The sequence below is a fragment of the Suricata suricatta genome, chromosome 3 (assembly GCF_006229205.1).
Source record: "Suricata suricatta isolate VVHF042 chromosome 3, meerkat_22Aug2017_6uvM2_HiC, whole genome shotgun sequence".
NCBI lineage: Eukaryota > Metazoa > Chordata > Mammalia > Carnivora > Herpestidae > Suricata > Suricata suricatta.
The window spans coordinates 152012588-152031426 of record NC_043702.1 but is presented as its reverse complement, the minus strand read 5'-3'; the positions used below and the strand labels follow the sequence as shown (position 1 = coordinate 152031426).

General features: G+C 36.8%; 1 protein-coding gene across 1 annotated transcript in view; it reads left to right on the top strand.

Moving 5' to 3' along the window:
- Positions 1-18839, top strand: part of LOC115287139 (complement factor H-like) — a 102203-nt gene that overhangs the window by 25822 nt on the left and 57542 nt on the right. The window contains exons 6-7 of the mRNA XM_029933397.1: positions 892-1065; positions 11407-11568. Coding sequence (XP_029789257.1) covers positions 892-1065; positions 11407-11568 — 336 coding nt within the window. The remainder of the gene's footprint in view (positions 1-891; positions 1066-11406; positions 11569-18839) is intronic.

Below are 18839 nucleotides of genomic sequence, written 5' to 3'. Positions count from 1 at the left end.
ATCGATGGAGAATTTCAGTGGAATCTTTCAGTGGAGCAATGAGAGGACAAGAGAACAGGTCATTAAGTTATAAGCAGGAAAATAGATTACAGAGGTGGGAGACTAGGATCTGAGAAGTTAGTTACTGTTGCTGTAATCCCAGGGGGAAATGTTTGAGAGAAGATGGGGGCAAAAATGATGGCCAGAGCTTTTTTTGAGAGAAAAAATTTGGATGGATGGTGAAGCCATAAAAACAGAAGGTCACTTTTCAGAGATATATTGACAATAGGTTAAGTTAGTTTCTTTGATAAAGTGTTTTGCCAATTATTACTCTATTATTGATTAACTAGAAAATAGGTAATTTTTGGAAGTCATTTGGTGAAAATATTTATCACAATAAACCTAATCTATACTCAATTTTATATATACAGCTCATGAACATTACTGACCACTATTTATTTGAAGAGGCCTAATTTATCTTCATACCAATTAACATTAGCAACATAATTTTTTAAGTTTATTTATTTCTGTTTGAGAAAGAGAGAGCATGAGTGGGGAAGCGGAGAAAGAGAGAGAGAGAGAATCCCAAGGAGTTTGCATACTGCCAGAGTGGGGATCAAAGTGGGGCTTGATCCCACAAATCTTGAGATCATAATCTGAGCCGAAGTCCAGAGCCAGATGCTTAAGTGACTGAGCCACCCAAGCGCCCCTAGCAACATAATTTTAATCAGAATTTTATCTTCTTTCAAAAAATCAAAGTTAAGACTTGAATGCCTGGATAAGAATAGAAGTCAAAATAGAACTTTTGTTTGCTTGTCTAATGGAAACAAAACTTGTATTGTTAGTATAACTATGTCTTAAACATGGCCCTTTAACATATAACAAACATTCTGGCATTTAATCCCTTATATTTAGAAATTTCCTGCCAAAAGCCAGAAATCCCAAATGGAAGGGCTGTCTCCCTGAAGAACACTTACAAGGAAAATGAACGATTTCAATATACATGTCACAAGGGTTATGAATACAGTAATAAAGGAGATGCCGTATGTACTGCATCGGGATGGACTCCAAGTCCTTCATGTAAAGGTAACGTTATCTTTCTTCTCTATGTATTTCGTTGTATGTTCTGTCAATTCTTTTCATTTATATATTCCTCACATTAAGAAGTTTATTTTTTCTCACAATGAAGTATTAATGTTTACAGGGACCAACTATTATAAAGACAATATAGTTAACGCTTTATGTGTGCAAAATTAATTTTAGTATAATTCTCTCATTCTGAAGATAGACATAAGAGGAACAGACGATTTCAGTAGCTCATTAAGTAGTTGGTCTGTGGTAAAAAAGCAAATCTAGAGCAGAGGCAGGGCAATAATAGGCTTCCCAGGCACGATTACTTCTCAAACAGATTGCTCTTCTAAAGCCCAGCATTTAGCTTTGCAAAGTAAATCAGATGAATATCATAAGAGGAAACCCTCAGTTAACAATGGAATTAAGTGGAAGTAACTGGAGATTTCATTAACCAGAGGCCTAATATGAATAAACAGTGATAATGATGAGGAAAAAGCAAAAACAAAAATAAAAACCACCCAACTCTTTTAAGCTCCTAATGAAGGGATGTTGTGCAGATCTAGAATCCATCTCAACTGAGCTTTGTGCCCACCAAAAGTTGTGTCTGTAATATTGTGCTCTACTTAGCCTCATTTTACAAGAGATGGTTTCAAACTATCATGGCCTAGTCAGAAAAATGTAGGGAGAGAGGTATGTTTAAGAAATCCTATTATTAGAAGAATAGCAAGAAAATATAGCTGTAGCATGGTAACAACTGTATTGAAATATTTGCACACACTTTTGGAAAAAAATGAGTTAACTTCTGATGAGAGCTACAGCAGTGAGTGAAACAAGCTACAAGTGCCATCAGACATGAAATCAGAGGTCAAGTGCCCTTTTAAAGGTTGGCTTTTATAGTATCATATTGTAGCCCAGGGCAGGTGGGAAGATGGTAAGAAAAGTTAAATTTTTAAGAGCTCTATGAATTTTTAATCCTAAATTCATAGTTACAAGTATAAAGCTTCTTTAATGATCCTCTCTTACAAAAACTAGAGTTATATTTTGAGTGATTTATTTTTTATTATTATTATTTTTTTTTTTGGTTGTGAGCACCTGGATGGCTCAGTCAGTTAAACCTCTGATTTAAGGCATGATTTTCTGGTTTGTGAGTTAGAGCCTGGCATCGAGCCCTGTGCTTACAGCTCAGAGTCTGGAGCCTGCATCACATTCTGTGTCTCCCTGTCTCTCTCTCCACCTCCCCCACTCATGCTCTGTCTCTCTCTTTCTCTGTCAAAAATATATAAACATGAAAAAAAATTAAAAATATTTTGACATTTTTCTTTAAAGGAAGCTCTATACCCAACCTGGGGCTTGAACTTATAAATCTGAGGTCAAGAGTCGCATGCTCTACTGACTGAGCCAGCCAGGCACCACACCTCCCACAAAAACATTTGGAGTTGAGTCCACAACTCTCCTTGGAAAATATATCCTCCTACAACTGAGTGACTTCTACTTTCAGGCTTGTTAAGAAAATATTTTAGAAAGAGGTTTATGAGCACAAGACAGTGATCACCCATGTCAGACCTGTGATCAGCTGATGGCGTGTGGAGTCCAGCTGTTTCTCTTCAGGGCATTTGTAGCCCCTACGCAGAGAAAGTGGGTGCACAAGTCCTCTGGCATTAACTTCTGCCATATGTTTTACTTCCAGATCCCTTTTTAAATATTTAGGTAAATTATCCATCCAGTCATCAAAATATAACTTATAAACCACTTACTTAAATCAGGCCCTTTGTCCTATATAAACATGAGAATAAATCACTGCAGGTTTCAGTGAACATTAGACTAAATTATCATTCCAGGTTTCAGTGAAATTTACTTCAAAGTAAGACATCAGGATCTGAATTCAATTTTACTTTGACGTAGGACTCAGGAAAGCATGACTGCTACATAGAAGTTGTCTAGTGAATTCTTTTGCTTGGTCATGTAGCTACCTGCTTAAAGCTCTTGCTTAGCAAATATTTGTTTTAATAATGGGAAATCTCTGTTTTTCCCATATGTGTTGCTACAGCTCCTAGGCTTACTTCTCCTGAAAGTTGTATACCATATACATACACGCACACACACAAAGATCCCACATTTATAAAACATTTTCTTTTTAGAATTTTTTTTTTCATTTTCTTAGTCACAAGTATAACTCAGAAATCCAAGACTACATGTCTTAGGATCTTTCTTTGGGGAGAGAGATGCCAGCATTGAGGTGCACTAAGATTGGATACTCTCTTTCACAAAAGAGTTTACTAAAGATCAACATAAATAAAGGTTCGCCCCAAATTAGAAACACGTGTACTCTCTTTTACAACAATGCTTAATTTTATTGAAATGTGTTTTACACTAACTGGACATGGAGATGTCTTTTATTAAAAGGACCTCCAGGGGCACCTTGTTGGCTCAGTCAGTTAAGAATACCATTGTTGATTTCAGCTCAGTTCATGATCTCACAGTTTGGTTCTAGAGTTTGAGCCCTGCATCAGGCTCTGCACTGACAGCATGGAGCCTGCTTGGGATGCTCTGTCACCCTCTCCCTCCCTGGAGCTCCCTGTGCATGCCCTCACTCTCTCTCTCTCTCTCAAAATAAATAAATAAACATTTAAATATAAGTTTAAAAGTAAAAGGAACTTTACACTGTACCTCAGCTAATACTATCTCAAATGCTTCTCCTTATTTTCCTAGGACAATAGAAGGATCTACCTGCTGGTAATGATGAATTCCAAATCTATAGATCTTGCTTTCTTCAAATCTATAATAAATTTGGAACTAAATAATAAAATTAAAAGAAAATAACCTAGGATAAAATACTTCAACTTTCTTCCATCTGGTTTATGATTTGTATGTGTCATGTTTTAGGTTTTTTTTAAATGCTTGTTTACTTATTTTGAGAGAGAGCATGACTCAGATTAGGGGCAGAGAGAAAGGAGAGAATCCCAAGCAGGCTTCACACTGTCAGCATGGAACCCAATGTGGGGCTCAGTCTCACGAACCATGAGATCATGACCTGAGCTGAAATAAAGTGTTGGACACTTAACCCACTGAACCACCCAGGCAACCCTCAGGGGTTTTATTTGAAGGTGATTTGTGACTTTGGTCACTTTGGTTACTGCTCTAATAAGAAGAAACAGTCTCTGACAAGTCATTTATAGGAATAATTAAAAGTGCCAACCCTGCTAAATAAAAGCCACTTTTGATCTAAATCCATCTATTCTCTGTACAAGGCAGATTTTTTGATGATGAACAACAGAGTGCTAGCATTAAACTATTGTTCTTATTTCAAATGCTTACTGGTGGTATCTAACAGTAGAAAAAAATGTGAGCCCAGCATCTGACATTCTCCAGTACTGTTTTGGATAGAGGCACTTGTCCTGGCAACATTTTAACAGCATCATTTATTTTAATGAAAATTATGTAAGTAAGGAATTAAAATTTATCAAGGGATTTATGTCCATTGCTCAAAAGTAATCACCTGAAGTTCTATTTTAATTATTTTAACAAAATTATTATTACAAATTGATTAAAAACTATTTAATAAATTCTCCAAATATGTTTTGGTTGGTGTCTTAGTAAAACTCTTGTTTTTATATCTTATAGCTTTTGACTTTAAAACTAAGTTAAGCCACACTATGAAGTAAAAGTAAAGATATAATAAACTGCACGGCAATAGGTCTGTGAAAATATGATAGAGCAGAATAAAGTGAGATGAAAAAACTAAAAGTAAATGAGCACATTTAAAGGTTCATCTGAAGGTAGTGGTACTTAAAATCAAGTAATGTAGACATACTTAAGATTTGTGGTTAGGTGGTCACATACTGTATTCTTTCTGCTATAATCATTGCCAATATAAGTATATTATCATGTTTGCAATAGAGATTTATTTTTCTGGAGGAATGAAGTACAAATTTAAGACCAATTAAAAGACTATGAAAAGACCTCTAGGAGTTGGATGTACACAGTGGAAGCATGGTGTGAAGAGGAGGAGATGTATAACCAATAATTATATGAGTATAGAATGTGCTGGGTGAATGAGTATTGAAGTGACAGGGAGGAGGGAAGGTGAGGTAAATTTCCAGGCTCCTATCATGAGGTTTTGTGTCACAAATTAAAATGTTGAACACAGGAGGAAAAGCATATATTGATAAAGGTTGATTTAGGTGGCATATAGTTAGTTGCATATGGTTTTGAATTATTTACATGGACCTGTCTAGTGTGAAGCTTCAGTTGGATATGTGGATTTTGATTGCACTGAAGAGTTTACTAACTTTAGCTTTTTATCATGGAAGTGTCTTGATTCACAGAGAGAATGTGAAGAAGAAAACAAAATCAAGGACAAATACTCCTGTAGAACGAACTATAAAGCATAGATAGGGCCTGTTTCTCCACATCCTCGCCAGCATCTATAGTCTCTTAATTTGTTCATTTTAGCCACTCTGACCAGTGAGAGGTCGTATCTCAGTGTGGTTTTGATTTGTATTTCCCTGATGCTGAGTGATGCTGAGCATCATTTCATGTGCCTGTTGGCCATCTGGATGTCCTCTTTGGAGAAGTGTCTGTTTATGTCTTCTGCCCATTTCTTCACTGGATTATTCATTTTTCGGGTATGGAGTTTAGTGAGTTCCATGTAGATTTTGGATACTAGCCCTTTATCTGATATGTCATTTGCAACTATCTTTTCCAATCTGTCAGTTGCCTATGAGTTTTCTTGATTGTTTCCTTTGCAGTGCAAAAGTTTTATATCTTGATGATGTCCCAATAGTTTATTTTTGTTCTTGATTCCCTTGCCTTTGGGGATGTGTTAAGTAGGAAATTGCTGTGATTGAGGTCAAGGAGGCTACTACCTGCTTTCTCCTCCAAGATTTTGATGGTTTCCTGTCTCCCACTCAGGTCCTTTATCCATTTTGAGTTTATTTTTGTGAATGGTGTAAGAAAGTGGTCTAGTTTCATTCTTCTGCATGCTGCTGTCCAGCTTTTCCAGCACCACTGCTAAAGAGGCTGTTTTTTTTTTTCCATTGGATACTCTTTTTTGCTTTGTCAAATATTAATTGGCCACATCTTGTGGGCCCAGTTCTAGGTTCTCTATTCTATTCCATTGGTCTATGTGTCTGTTTTTGTGCCAATACCATACTTTCTTGATGATGACAGCTTTGTAGTAGAGACTAACGTCTGCGATTGTGATGCCTCCCATTTTGGTTTTCTTCTTCAATATTTTTTTGGCTATTCTGGTTTTTTTGTGGTTCCATATGAATTTTAAGATAATTTGCTCTAGCTTTGAGAAGAATGCTGGTGCAATTTTGATGGGATTGCATTGAATGTGTAGATTGCTTTGGGTAGTAATGACATTTTCACAATGTTTATTCTTCCGATCCATGATAATGGGATGTTTTTCCACTTCTTTGTGTCTTCAATTTCTTTCATAAGATTTCTAGAGTTTTCATCACACAGGTCTTTTACATCTTTAGTTAGGTTTATTCCTAGATATTTTATGGCTTTTCGTATAATTATGAATGGGATCAGTTTCCTGATTTCTCTTTCTGTTGTTTCATTTTTGGTGTATAAAAATGCAACCGATTTCTGTACATTAATTTTGTATCCTGCGACTTTGCTGAATTCATGGATCAGTTCTAGAAGGCTTCTGGTGGAGTCTATCAGGCTTTTCATGTAAAGTATCATGCCATCTGTGAAAAGTGAAAGTTTGACTTCATCTTTGCCAATATTGATGCCTCTTATTTGTTTTGTTGTCTGATTGCTGATGCTAAGACTTCCAGCACTATGTGAAACAGCAGTGGTGAGAGTGGACACCCCTGTCGTGTTCCTGATCTCAGGGTAAAAGCTCTCAGTCTTCTCCCATTGAGGATGATAGTAGGTGTGGGCTTTTTATAAATTGCTTTTATAATGTTCAAATAAGTTCATTCTATCCTGACATTCTTGAGGGTTTTTATTAAGAAAGGATGCTGTATTTTGTCAAATTATTTTTCTGCATCTGTTGACAGGATCATATGGTTTTTATCTTTTCTTTTGTTAATGTGATGTATCACATTGATGGATTTGTGAATATTGAACCAGCCCTGTAACCCAGGAATGAATCCCACTTGATCATGATGAATAATTCTTTTTATGTGATGCTGAATTCGATTTGCTAGTATCTTGTTGAGTATTTTTGCATCTGTATTCATTAAGGATATTGGCCTGTAGTTCTCTCTTTTTTTTTTTTTTTTTTTTTTGGGTCTCTGTCTGGCTTAGGAATCAAGGTGATATTTGCTTCATAGAATAAGTCCAGAAGTCTTCCTTCCATTTCTATTTTTTGGAATAACTTAAGAAGAATGGGTGTTAACTCTGCTTTAAATGTCTGGTAGAACTCCCCTGGGAATCCATCTGGCCCTGGGCTTTTATTCATTGGGAGATTTTTGATAACTGATTCAATTTCTTCACTGGTTATTGGTCTGTTCAGATTTTCTATCTCTTCTCATTTGAATTTTGGTAGTGCATGTGTGTTTAGGAATTTGTCCATTTCTTCTAGGTTGTCCAATTTGTTGGCATATAATTTTTCATAGTAATCTCTGATGATTGCTTGTATTTCTGAGGGATTGATTGTAATAGATCCATTTTTATTCATGATTTTGTCTATTTGGGTGTTTTCTCTTTTCTTTCTGAGGAGCCTTGCTAGAGGTTTACCAATTTTGTTTATCTTTTCAAAAAACCAACTATCGGTTTCATTGATTTTTTTCAACTGCTTTTTTTGGATTCTATATTGTTTATTTCTGCCCTGATCTTTATTATTTCTCTTCTTCTGCTGGATTTGGGGTGATCTTTCTGCTCCCTTTCTAGTTTCCTTAGGTGCTCTGTTAGATTTTGAGTTTGTGCTTTTTCTAGTATGTTAAAATAGGCCTGGATTGCAATATACTTTCCTCTTAGGACTGGCTTTGCTGCATCCCAGAGCATTTGGATTGTTGTATTTTCATTTTCATTTGTTTCCATATATTTTTTAATTTCCTCTCTAATTGCCTGATTCGCCCAATCATTCTTCAGTGGGGTAGTTTTTAACCTCCACATATTTGGAAGTTTTCCAGACTTTTTCCTGTGGTTGATTTCAAGTTTCCTAGCATTGTGTTCTGAAAATGTGCATGGTATGATCTCAATTCATTTGTATTTATGGAGGGCTATTTTATAACCCAGTATGTGATCAATCTTGGAGAATGTGCCATGTGCACTTGAGAAGAAAGTGAATTCCGTAGCTTCAGGATGCAGAGTTCTAAATATATCTATCAATTCCATCTGTTCCAGTGTGTCGTTCAGGTCCATTGTTTCTTTAGTGATTTTTTTCTCTGGTTGACCTATCCATTGTTGTAAGTGGAGTATTAAAGTCCCTTGCAATTAGCACATTCTTATTGATGATATTGTTTCTGTTTGCAATTATTTGTTTTATGTATTGGGGTGCTCCCGAATTCAGCACATAGATGTTTTTAATTGTTAGTTTTTCCTGACGGAGAGACCCTGTAATTATTATATAATGTCCGTCTTCATCTTTTGTTACTGCCTTTAAAGTTCAATTTATCCGATATAAGTATGGCTACTCTGGCTTTCTTTTGGCGTCCAGTCACATAGTAGATATTTTTCCATCCCTTTACTTTCAATCTGAAGGTGTCTTCAGGTCTAAGGTGAGTCTCTTGTAGTTAGCAAATAGATGGAATTTGGTTTTTTATCCTTTCTGCTACTCTGTGTCATTTGACTGGAGCGTTCAGTCCATTTACATTCAGTGTTATTATTGAAAATGTTTGTTTAGATTTATTTTGTTCACTGTAGAGTTCATGTTTGTTTTGACGTCTCTGGTGTCATATATTCCTTGCTACATTTCTCTCATAGAGTCCCTCCCTCTTAGGATTTCTTGTAGGGCTGTCTGGTTTGGTGGTAATGAATTCTCTCAATTTTTATTTGGAAAAACCTTTATCTCTTCTTCTATTTTGAATGACAGGCTTGCTGGATAAAGGATTCTTGGTTGCATATTTTTCCTGTTGATCACATTGAAGATTTCCTGCCATTCCTTTCTGGCCTGCCAAGTTTCAGTAGATAGGTCTGTAACCAGTCTTATAGGTTTACCTTTGTATGTTAGGCCCCTTTTATCCCTAGCTGCTTTCAGAATTCTCTCTTTAGCCTTATATTTTTCCAGTTTCACTATGATATGTTGTGCCAAAGGTCAGTTCAGGTTATGTCTTAGGGGAGTTTGGTATGCCTCTTGAATTTCAATGTCTTTCTCTTTCCTCAAATTGGAGAAATTTTTGTTTACAATTTGATCCAATACCCCTTCAGGACCTTTTTCTTTCCTCCTCTCAGGAATTCCTATGATACGGATATTGTTCCATTTGAGTGTATCACTCAGGTCTCAAATTAGCCTTTCTTGCTCCTGTATCAATTTCTCTCTCTTTTTCTCATCTTCCTCTTTTGCTATAACTGTGTCTTCTAATTCACCTGTTCTCTCTGCTTCTTCAATCTGTGCATTGGCAGCCTCCATTTTATTATTCACCTCATTTATAGCCTTTTTTAACTCGTCACAGCTATTTTGAAGGTTCCTAGTCTTTGTATCATTATCTTCTCTGAGGGCTTCTATGCTTTTTTCAAGTGCGGTGATTAATTTTATGATAATTGTTCTAAATTCTTGTTCAGTTATGTGCTTGTGTCTGTTTTGAGCAGTTCTTTTGCTATGATTTCTTCCTCGAATTTCTTTAGAGGAGAGTTATTTTGTTTTGTCATTTTGGCTAGCTTTCTGTCCCTTATCAGTTTAAAAAGCTCATTCTGTGCCTTGTGCCTGTTAGTATCACTCTATTAAAGGAGGCTCTTTGACTGTCCAGGGCCTGTCATTTCAGGAGATGTTCTTTTAATGGTGTCTCTCAGTTTCTCTTGTTGTGCCTGTAATTAATATATTTCCTTACTCACTGATATTTGAGACTTTCCATTATGTGTGCTTTGGGTTGTTTCCTGAGGTACCTCTGAAAAGGAAAACAGACAAACACACAGGGAACACAAGCATGCAAATGCACTGACAAGCAAACCAAATGGGAAAGGAAAACAAGGAGTGGGAAAGAAAAGAGAGGACAGGAAAGGAGAAAAAAAAAGCCAGGGGGGACAGGGACAGCCAAAGATAAAGGACAGTCTGAGAGTGTAAAACCTGCAGAGGGGAGAGAAGAGAATGAGATAAGGGAGAAATATCTGGATGGTAAGGATTGATCTAATCACAGCAGTGCATAAATGTTGGTCTTTCCCAGACTCCAGGAGGAAAAGGGAAAAAAGGGAGGAAATAATAACATAGAAAAGAGAAAACAAGGGAAAAATGATAAAAATTAAAAAAAAATAATTAGGAAAGAAAAATGTTTTTAAAAAAGTAAAAATAGCAAGAAAAAAGGAATCCAGCTCTCCAGTGTGGATGGGTGCGGTTCACTGTAGGCAGGTCAGGTCTCAGGGGCTGGTCTCTGAGGCCCTGCCTTAGTGGTTGTGAGGAGGATGGAGGCACCAGCAAGATCCTCTCAGACCAGGCTTCGCCAGCCACTCTCTTGAGTCCAACCTCCCCATGTCACGGGCGGGTCAAGTTGTTTCGGTTTTCTAAGGTCCGCCAGGCCTCCTAGTCCTAGTCCACACACTTTAATGCTTCCGCCACCGTTAAAATAACCTCCTCCAGTCGGGCAGCTTTCTGGCCAGGACTGCGCAGCGGAACTGGAGAGCCAGCGCGTCCCTGGCATCACCTGAGGTCTGCGGGCTGCCAGGCCCACGGGAGAACAAGCCCACTGTGGGGGTCGGATTTCTCTCCCTGCGCCCAGCAGCTGCAAATGGAAAGTTTGTCTCTCCACCGCACCATGGCCTGAGGTCTCCTTTCAGCCTCTCCTCTTCCCCTCGGCTCTGTACCGCCCTGCAAGCCGGCTCACGCAGCTCTCCAAAATTCTGTGCCAACCTGTGGCCACCCCATGTGGTTGCGGCCCTGCACAGTGCTGTGCAGCCTCTGGACCCACACTCTCTACAGCCCAAGGCTAAGGCTCTGGGCACTCTCTTTCCCAGCTCCACTCTGAGCCGGCGCCCCCTCCTCAGAGTCTCCATTCCCAGTTCTCACTTATTCTGGCATCCATGGGGCTGATATCAATAAGGGGTCAGTGCGCGCACCTCCACTTCTGGAGATCAGAAAGTCGTGGCATTTAATTCTTCTCAGTTTGATGGTTGTGGGTGTGCAAAGGTAACAGTGTTCTCTTCTCTGCCATCTTGTCCCCCCCCCACTTTATATATTTTTATGTACTTGATTATTTTAATGAGTAGTGATTTCAACATCTACATATTCTTGTTTTTCCCCAGAAATCATATGTGCTTCTCCTCATATTAAAAATGGTGACTATAAACCCAAAGGCATCATATACCGAAGTGGAGATGAAATCATATATCGATGTAGAACTTCAAACCAAGAAAAAAAGGCAACATGTACTAGTACAGGCTGGATACCTCAGCCAAGTTGTACTGGTAAGTTCCATTTATATCTTGACCTACTTCTAAATTCTGAAATTATTGTCTCTTAAACAACAGCAACAAAAATGGGTACCCAATAATCCAAATATTTGCCTTACTATGTATGTAAAGCAGAGGCTACAGAAACATTCTTTTCTTTTCAAAGTAGACAATTCTAAACCACATTTTTGAAAATGAAAAGCTATTTAGTTTTTGCTATTTAATGTTAAATATGTATTTATGAATATAAATTTCCCTAATGTAATTGTAATATCTGAACTAAAACATTTGATTTGTATTTCCCTGATACTGAGCAAAGTCGGCTATCTTCTCATGTGTCTGTTGGCCATTTGGATGTCTTCTTTGGAAAATGTTTATTCATGTCCTCTTCCCATTTCTTAACTGGAATATTTGTTTTTTGTGTATTAAGTTTGCAAAGTTCTTTATGCATTTTTCCAAAAAAGACATCCAGATGTCTACCAGACACATCAAAAGATGATCAACATCACACATCATCAGGGAAATACAAATCAAAACTACAATGACATATCACCTCACACCTGTTGAAATGGCTAAAACTTAACAACACAGAAAACAAGATGTTGGTGAGGCTAAAGAGAAAGGGTAGTCCTCTTATGTTGTTGGTGGGAAATGAAACTGGTACAGCCACTCTGGAAAACAGTATGGAGGCTCCTCAAAAATCAAGCAATTATACTACTAGGTATTTGCCCAAAGGATACAAAAATAGTGATTCAAAGGGATACATGCACCCAGTGTTCATAGCAGCATTATCAACAATAGCCAATGTATGGAAAAAGCCCCAATGTCCATCAGCTAATGAATGGATAAAGAGTTTGTGGTATATAGTTACACTGGAATATTTCTCATCTATCAAAATAAAATGAAATCTTACCATTTGCAATGACATGGATGGAACCAGAATATATTAGGCTAAGTGAAATAAGTCAGCTAGAGAAAGACAAATACCATATGATTTCACTCATATGTGGAATTTAAGAAATGAAACAGAGAACATATGGGGAATTAGAGAGAGGCAAAACATAAAAGAGACATATAACTATGGAGAGCAAACTGAGGGTTGCTGGAGGTGAGGTGGAGAGGGAGAAGGGGATGGGTTAAATAAGTGATGGGTATTAAACATGGCATATGTGGTGATGACCACTGGGTGATATATGTAAGTGAAGAATCACTAAATCCTACTCCTGAAATTACTATTACACTAAATGTGAACAAACTGGAATTTAAATAAAAACTTGAAACAGGGATGCCTAGGTGGCTCAGTCAGTGAGCCCCCGGCTTTGGCTCAGGTAATGATCTCACAGTTGGTGGGTTCAAGCCCCGCATCAGGCTCTGTGCTGACAGCTAGCTCAGAGCCTGAAGCCTGCTTCAGATTCTGTGTCTCCCTCTCTCTGCAACCCTCCCCTGCTAGCACTATCTCTCTCTATCTCTCAAAAATAAATAAAAAACACTAAAAATTTTTTTAACTTGAAACAAAAAAACAATTTACCTAAAGCAAGTTTTGATTCACAGCAAAACTGACAGGAAGGTACAGAAACTTCCTATACACTCAGCGTTGCTACACATGCATACCTTCCCAATTTATCAACATCGCCTGACCCCAAAAGGTACGTTTTTACATTGATGAATCTGCATTCATCCATCATATTACCCAAGGTCAGTAGTTTACCTTAGAGTTCACTCTTGATGTACATTCTACAGGTTTGGGCAAATGTATAGCGACATATGTCCATCATTATGGTATAAGACAGAGGTTTTCACTGCCCTGAAAATCCTCTGTGCTCCACCTGTTGATTCCTTCCCTTGCTCAGTCTCCACAAACAAAATGTCATATAGTAGAGCTCATGTATCATGTAGCCTTTTCAGATTGGTTTTTTTATACTGAGAAATAAGCATTTATGATTCCTCCAAATCTTTTAATGGTATGAGAACTCATTTCTTTTGGCTCTAAATGATTTTCCAGTGCCTGGATGGAAGAAATGTTTCTTCATTGATTCATCTACCGGTGGATATCTTGGTTGTTTCTAAGTTCTATGAACTATGAATAAAGCTGGTATAATCTAAATAAATAAATAAAACACTTGGTAAGACCAGTGTCATCTAACACCTAATACATTAGTTCTTTATTTCTGTGTAACACATTTCCCCCAAAACATATTGGCCTCAAACAACTAACCTGTATCATCTCAGAGTTTCTATGGGTCAGGAATTTGGGAGTGGCTTAGCTAGCTAGTTCTGAGTCAGACACCTCTTGTGCTGCAGTCAGGATGCTGACCTAGGCTGCAGACACCTGATGGCTTGGCAGGGCTGCAGGATCTGCCTCCAAGATGGCTGACTCATAAGGGTTTGACAGGAAGCTTCAGTAACTTACCACATGGAAATCTCCACAGGCTACATGAATGGCAGCTTTCTCCAGAGTTCATGATCTGATAGAGAGAGAGGCAGAAGCTTCCATACCATTTACAAACCAGTGACACACTGTCACTTTAGCCATATCTAGACTGTAGAAGTGAATCTCTAAATCTAGCATACTCAAAGGGAGGAGGATTAGGCTTCACTTTTTGAAGGGATAAAAAAACACAGTATGGAATTTTCTACAACCATCCCAGCTAACAAAATCCCACTCCATTCAATAGGTCGCTGTGTTTTATTTCTGAGGATGTTTCCTTTGTCCTTCTCCAAGTGTTTTCTGTCTCCATAATTATATTCCTTTTCTTTACATATCACAGTGTGTTGAAAAGGTGTACTACACTTAAAGTGGATAATATATGAATACATTATGGTACAAATAATAGATCAGTGGCCTCGATACTAATTCTAGACATAACTCTAAAATGAATTTCCAAATCAAAAGACCCTTAAAGAAGATCCATTCTATACAAAGCAGATTTTCATGTGCAAAACAATAATAATAAAAATACTGATTGAATGATTGAGATATAATTGACATATAACATTATATTAGTTTCAAGTGTGCAACATGATATGATATTTTTATATATTGTGGAAAGATTTCAAACACAATTGTAGCTAAATCTGTCACCACATCATTATCTGTATTTTTTTCTTGTGAGAAGTACCTTTAAGATCTACTCTCTCAGTAACTTTCAAATATGTAATTTAGTATTAATAACTATAGTGACTATGCTCTCTGTACCTTACATCCCCATCACTTTATTATTTTCTTACTGGTAGTTTGTACTTTTTGACCTCCCTTTACCCATTTCTCCTGCTCTTCTTGCCCTGCCTCTAGCAACCACCACTCTGTTCTCTTTATCTAAGAGTTTGGTATTTTTAGATTCCAAATATAACTCATGTAGTATTTGTCTTTCTCTGTCTGACTTGTTTCACTTATCACAGTACCCTCAAAGTCCATCTATGTCATCACAAATGGCAACATTTCCTTCTTTATTGGCTGAATGATAATCCTAGTTTCCTTACGCACACTTAGTACTGCACACTTAGATTGCTTCCACATTTTGGCTTTTGTAAATAATGCATCAGTGAAGATAGGGTACATATATCTTTTTGAGTTAGTGTTTTCCTTTCCTTCAGATATATACCCAGAGGTAGAATTGCTGAATTATATGGTAGTTCTAGTAATTATTTGAGTAAATATTCTACCTCCATACTGTTCTCATAGTGACTGCACCAATCTACATTCCCACCAACAGTGCAGAAATGTGCCCTTTTCTTCACATCCATGCTAACACTTGTTATTTTCTTTTCTTTTTGATGAAGCCATGTAAACAAGTATGAAGTAATATCTTATTGTGGTTTTGATTTTCATTTCTCTGATGATAAGTTAAGCTGAGCATCTTTTCGTGTGCCTTTTGGTCATCTGTGTTTCTTCTCTAGAAAAATGTCTATCCAGATCCTCTATCCACTTTTTATTCTGATTGGCCTTGTTGTTGTTGTTTGTTGTTGTTGTTGTTGTTGTTGTTAAATTATATGAGTTTTAAAAATATATTTTGGATGTTTTCTCTTATCAGATATGTGATTTTCAAGTATTTCCTCCCACTCATTAGGCTGTCTTTTCAGTTTGTTGATGGTCTCCTTTATTGTGTAGAAGTAGTTGACTTAATACAGTCCCATTGTTTAGTTTTTGTCTTTGCTTTTGGTGTCAATTCTAAAAAATAATTGCCAAGATCAATGTCAAGGAGCTTATCCCCTATGTTTTCCCCTGGGAGTTTTGTGTTTTAAGGTCTTTCATCCATTTTGTGTTAGCTTTTGCATATGGTGTAAATAATGGTCCAGATTCATTCTTTTGGGTGTGACTATCCAGTTTCCTCAACACCATGTATTGAAGAGACTGTTCTGTCCTCACTGCATGTTATTGGCTTCTTTGTCATAAACTATCTGGCCTTAAAATGCATGAGTTTATTTCTAGGCTCTCTATTCTGTTCTGTTGAGCTGTGTCTGCTTGGATGCCAATACTGTACTCTTTTGATTACTGTAACTTTGTAATATAGGGTTTTATTTACATTTATATATTTTTTGAGAGAGTGAGACAGAGCATGAGCGGGAAGGGTCAGAGAGAGAGGAGACACAGAATCTGAAGCAGGCTCCAGGCTCTGTGCAAGCTGTCAGCACAGAGCCTGATGCAGGCTCAAACCCACCAACCATGAGATCATGACCTGAGCCGAAGTCTGACGCTTAACCAACTGAGCCACTCAGGAGCCCCAATATAGTTTAAAACCAAGAAACATGATGTCTCTAACTTTGTTCTTTCTTGGGGTTTCTTTGACTGTTTGTATTCTTTTGTGATTACAAATGCATTTTAAGATACATTGTTCTATTTCTGTGAAAAATGCCTTTAGAATTTTGATCCAAATTGCACTGAATCTCTAGATTGCTTTGGGTGGTGAACATTCTAACAATATTAAGTCTTCCATTTCATGAGCATAGACTATCTTTCATTTATTTGTGCCTTTCGTTTATTTCATTATTGTCTAGAGTCTTCAGGATACACATCTTTCACCTTCTTCGATAGATTTATCCCTGGATATTTGTTTGATGCTATTGTAAACGGGACTGTTTTCTTAATTTCCTTTTTTGATAGTTTATTATTAATGTATAGGAACACCCCAGATGTTTGTACATTGATTTTGCATCCTGCATCTTTACAGAATTCATTTATTATTTCAAAGGAGTTTTGAGGAATTTTTAAGGTTTTCTGTATATAATATCATACTATCTGAAAATAGTGATAATTTTACTTCCTCCTTTATGAATGGATACTTTTCTTTCTTTTTCTTGCCTAAGTACTCTAGCTAGGATTTCCAGTACTAAGAAGTTGAATAGGGGGTGCCTGGGTGGCTCAGTTGGTTAAGCGTCTGGCTTCCAGCTTCGGCACAGATCATGATCTCATGGTTCGTGGGTTTGAGCCCCACGTCGGGCTCTGTGCTGACAGCTAGCTCAGAACCTGTAGCCTGCTTCGGATTCTGTGTCTCCCTCTCTCTCTGACCCTCCCCTGCTCATGCTGTCTCTCTCTGTCTCTCAAAAATAAATAAAAAACATTAACAAAATAAAAAAAACGAAGTTGAATAGTAGTGGTGGGAGTGGACATTTTTATCTTGGTCCTGATCTTCATTATTGAGTATAAAGTTGGTGTGGACTGGTTATATTTATGCTTTATCACATTGATGTATGCTTCCCTCTACTTCCACTATGTTGAGAGTTTCATCATAGAAGATGTTGAATTTATCAAATGCTTTTTGTACATCTATTGAAAAGATCATGTGATTTTTTTATCCTTCATTTTATTAATGTGGTTTATCACACTGATTCGTGGATGTTGAACTGTCCTTGCATCCCTGGAATGAGTCTTACTTGATTAAAGTGTATCATACTTCTAATGTATTGTTGAATTTAGTTTGCTAATATTTTGTTGAAGATTTTTGCACCTAAGTCTTTTAGGTATTGGCCTATAATTTTCTTTTCTCATGGTGTTTTTCTCAAGTTTTTGGTATCAGGGTAATGTTGGCCTCATAAAATGAGTTTGGTAGTGTTCATTTCTCTTCTATATCTTGGAAGCATTAGAAAAAGATTGGCATCAATTCTTCTTTAAATGTTTCGTAGAAATCACCAGTGAAGTCATTTGATCTTAGACTTTAGTTTGTTGCAACATTTTTTATTACTGATTGAATCTCCTGACTAGTAATCAGTCTTTCAGATTTTCTATTTCTTCATGTCTCAGTCTTGGTAGACTGTATGTTTCTAGGATTTTATCCCTTTCTTCTATGCTGTCGAATTTCTTGTTGTATAAGTGTTCATAGTAGTCTCTTATGGCCTTTATATTTCTCTGGTATCAGTTGTGCATCAGTGTGTGTACATAAACACACATATCTGAGTTTTCTGTCTTTCTGCTTGGTGAATGTAGTTAATGGCTTGTCAATTTTGTTTATCTTTTCAAGATTCTTTTGTAGTGTTATTGATCTTTCCTATTGGTATTTCTGTTGATATTTTCTATTTTTTAAGCCTTTATCTCATTTATTTCTATTCTGATCTTTGTCATTTCCTGCCTCCTATTAACTTTAGGCTTTGTTTTTCTTCATTTTCTAGCTCCTTGAGATGCAGTAGTGGTTTATTTGAGGTTTCTTGCTTCTTGATAGAAGCATGTACTATGATAACTGCTTTTGCTGCATTTCATAAGTTTTGGTATGTTGTATTTCCGTTTTCATTTGGCTCTTGGTCGTTTTGATCCTCTCTTTTTTTAATTTGACCCATTCGCTGTTCAGTAGCATGTTGTTTAATCTCCATGTATTTGTGGATTTCCCAGTTTTATTTTTGTAATTGGTTTATTAGTTTTATCCCATTGTTCTGAGAAAAGCTATTTGATATGATTTAATTCTTCTTAGTATTATTAAGACTTGTGGTACAACATATGCCTGTCATAAGGAAGGTTTCATGTGTGTTTGATAAGACAGTGTATTCTGTTAGTTTTAGATGGATGTTCTGCATATGTCAGTTAAATACATATGGTCTAACATATCACAACATCAGTGTCTCCTTATTGATTATCTCCTGGATGTTCTATCCATTGATGAAATTGGGAGTATTAATTATTGTATTACTATCTATTTTCCCTTTATTTCTTTTAATATTTGCTTTACATTTTAGGTGCTCTTATGTACTACTTAGAATTTACAGGTATTACATCCTCTTATGGGATGAACCCCTTTATATAATGCCCATCTTTCTCTTTTATTAGTTTTTGTGTTAAAGTCTATTTGTCTGATAAAGTT